This window comes from Aegilops tauschii, chromosome 5, assembly GCF_002575655.3.
Source record: "Aegilops tauschii subsp. strangulata cultivar AL8/78 chromosome 5, Aet v6.0, whole genome shotgun sequence".
NCBI lineage: Eukaryota > Viridiplantae > Streptophyta > Magnoliopsida > Poales > Poaceae > Aegilops > Aegilops tauschii.
In genome coordinates this window covers 308845653-308848524 of record NC_053039.3, presented here as the reverse complement: position 1 = coordinate 308848524, position 2872 = coordinate 308845653, and the positions used below count along the sequence as shown (strand labels likewise).

The 2872-nt window shown below is 59.2% G+C and overlaps 1 protein-coding gene across 1 annotated transcript; it reads left to right on the top strand.

The window, feature by feature from the left end:
* Positions 1–1184: 1184 nt before the first annotated feature.
* LOC141022796 (uncharacterized) lies at positions 1185–2509 on the top strand. Its single transcript, XM_073499062.1, has 2 exons — positions 1185–1409; positions 1478–2509. Exons 1-2 carry the CDS (start codon positions 1185–1187, stop codon positions 2507–2509), a joined length of 1257 nt encoding a protein of 418 aa, XP_073355163.1.
* The last annotated feature ends 363 nt before the right edge of the window (positions 2510–2872 follow it).

The following is a 2872-nucleotide window of genomic DNA, read 5'->3' as shown; positions in this document are numbered from 1 at the left end:
GACGATGAGGAGAAGATGGCGTTCAAGACGCACCATGGCCACTTTCACTTCAAGGTCATGCCGTTCGGGCTGACGAATGCCCCGGCAACCTTCCAGTGCCTCATGAATGCAATCTTCGCCAAGTACGTGCGTAAGTTTGTAATCATATTCCTTGATGACATCTTGATCTTCAGCGAGACCTTGGAGGAGCACCTGGAACACCTTTGCCTCGTCCTCGCCCTACTCCGGGAGCACCAGCTGTACGCCAAGGAGTCCAAGTGCCCGTTCGCCCAGGACAGCACTCCTACCTCGGCCACATCATTTCCAAGGATGGCGTTGCCACGGACCCCGAGAAGACGCAAGCTATGGTGGCATGGCCTACCCCAACCAATGCGACCGAGCTTCCCGGCTTCCTCGGCCTCACCGGCTACTATCGCAAGTTCATCGCGCACTACGGCATCATCGCCAAGCCGCTCACTAGCTTGCTGACCAAGAAGGGCTTCGAGTGGACGGAGAGGGCGCAGGTGGCATTCGATCTCCTCAAGCATGCAATGGTGACCGCGCCCGTGCTCGTGCTCCCAGATTTCGTGCGCCCGTTCGCGATTGAGACGCACGCGTGCGACACTAGCGTCGGCGCGGTGCTGGCGCAGGAAGGGCACCAAGTGGCCTTTCTCAGCAAGGCCCTGGGCGTGCGCAACCAGAGGCTGTCGGCGTACGAGAAGGAGTTCATCGCCGTCATGATGGCCGTCGAGAAGTGGCGCGCGTACTTGCAACGGGGCCCGTTCACCATCATCACGGATCACAAAAGCCTCTGCAACCTGCAGGACCAGCAGCTCGCCACCGACCTGCAGCGCAAGGCCATGGCCCGGCTGGTGGGGCTCCAATTCAAGTTTTGCTACCGTCGCGGCAGCGAAAATAGAGCCACTGACGCTCTCTCTCGCGTGGGCGCGACTCTGAACCTCTACGCGCTCTCCATCTGCCAGCCAGCATGGGTTCAAGAGGTGGCAAACTCCTACGCCACGGACGCCGATGCGCGGGATGGCCTGGCGCGTCTCGCGATCCACAGTCCTGATGACGACGGGTACGAGCTCTAAAAGGGGCTCATCTGCAAGCAGGAGCGCTTGTGGATCGGCAAGAACACGGCCTTGCGCACCAAGATCATCAGCGCTCTGCACGACAGCGCGGTCAGTGGTCACTCCGGTGCCATGGCCACCTACCAGCGCATCAAGAAACTTTTCGTGTGGGAAGGATTGAAGACCGACGTCACCGACTACGTGCGGCAGTGCCCAGTTCGTCCGCGTGCCAAGCACGAGCAATCCAAGCCGGTGGGCACGCTCGCGCCCTTGCCCGTTCTGTCCGCTCCCTGGCGCGACCTCACCATGGACTTCATGGAAGGCTTGCCATCGTCGGAGGGCTTCGATTCTATCATGGTGGTCGTGGACAGACTAACCAAATCGGCACACTTCATTCCGTTCGTCATCCATTCAAAGCCCCTCAGGTGGCCAAGGTCTTCTGGGATCAGGTCGTCAAGCTGGACGGCATTCCGAGGTCCATCGTCTCCGACCGCGATCGCGTCTTCACCAGCGCACTCTGGAGTGAAATCTTCGCTAGTGCGGGCACCAAGCTGCTCTTCTCCACGGCGTATCACCCCCAGATGGATGGCCAGAGCGAACGCGTCAACCAGTGCATGGAAATGTACTTGCGTTGCACCGTGCACGACACGCCCCGGCAATGGCGTCGATGGTTGCCTACAGCAGAATTCTGGTACAACTCGTCGTTCCATTCCTCGATAAAATGCTCCCCCTTCAAAGCCCTTTACGGCATCGAGCCCAACCTGGGTGCCATGGCACTCTGGGACGACAAGACGGTGCCCATGATCGACGGCGAGCCTTGGGACTGGGGCGTGCACACGGCGCGGCTGCGCGAGCGAGCACATTCTCCGTGCCCAGCACAGATTCAAGAAGCAGGTCGATCAGCACCGCACGGAGCGCTCCTTCGAGGTGGGCGACACTATTCTCCTCAAGCTCCAGCCCTACGCGCAGTCGTCGGTGGAGAACAGACCATGCGCCAAGCTGGCGTTCAAGTACTTTGGGCCCTTCTCGGTGATCGACAAAATCGGCAAACTGGCGTACAAACTGGAGTTGCCGGCGGACAGCAAGATCCACCCAGTCTTCCACGTATCCCAGCTCAAGCCAGTCACCCCAACTATACTCCGGTCTTCTCCGAGCTGCCACGACCCCCAGACCTCGCCGGCCACGACGACGAACCGGTGGAGATCCTGGAGCGGCGCATGGTCAAGCGCGACAACAGTGCTCTGGTGCAGGTCAAGGTGCGCTGGCGCAACGATGAGACGGCGACGACTTGGGAGGACTACGACACCCTTCGTCGTCGATTTCCGCAAGCACCGGCGTGGAACGCACCGCCAGCCGGCGACGCGGAGCAGCACGCGGAACCTGAAGACGGCGCACGTTCTGAAGGAGTGGGGAATGTCACACCTGCATCACCAGGAGATGATGCGGTGGACGCGTGATGGTGTGGCCCCCCTCTGCCATGTGGCATGGACCCACCTGTAAGGCAAGTGGACAAGTGGAGCGCAGCTATATAGCCAGCTGTAGGCCAGTAGGCAGGGCATGCGATGTGTGTGTGTGTGTGTGTGTGTGTGTGTGTGTGTGTGTGTGTGTGTGTGTGTGTGTGTGTTTGAATCTGAACTCTCACCTAATCTGTACCTCCTCCCTTGGAAAGAAGCTTCTCTCCCAAGTCTCGATCTCATCCCCTTCCCCTCTCGGATCCGATCGCGCATAGATGAGTTCGTGACATCGAGGAAAAATGTAAGTTTTATTTCATAATAGTAGGGTTACAATAAAGAGGCAACAGATCCTCGATACATGGTGGA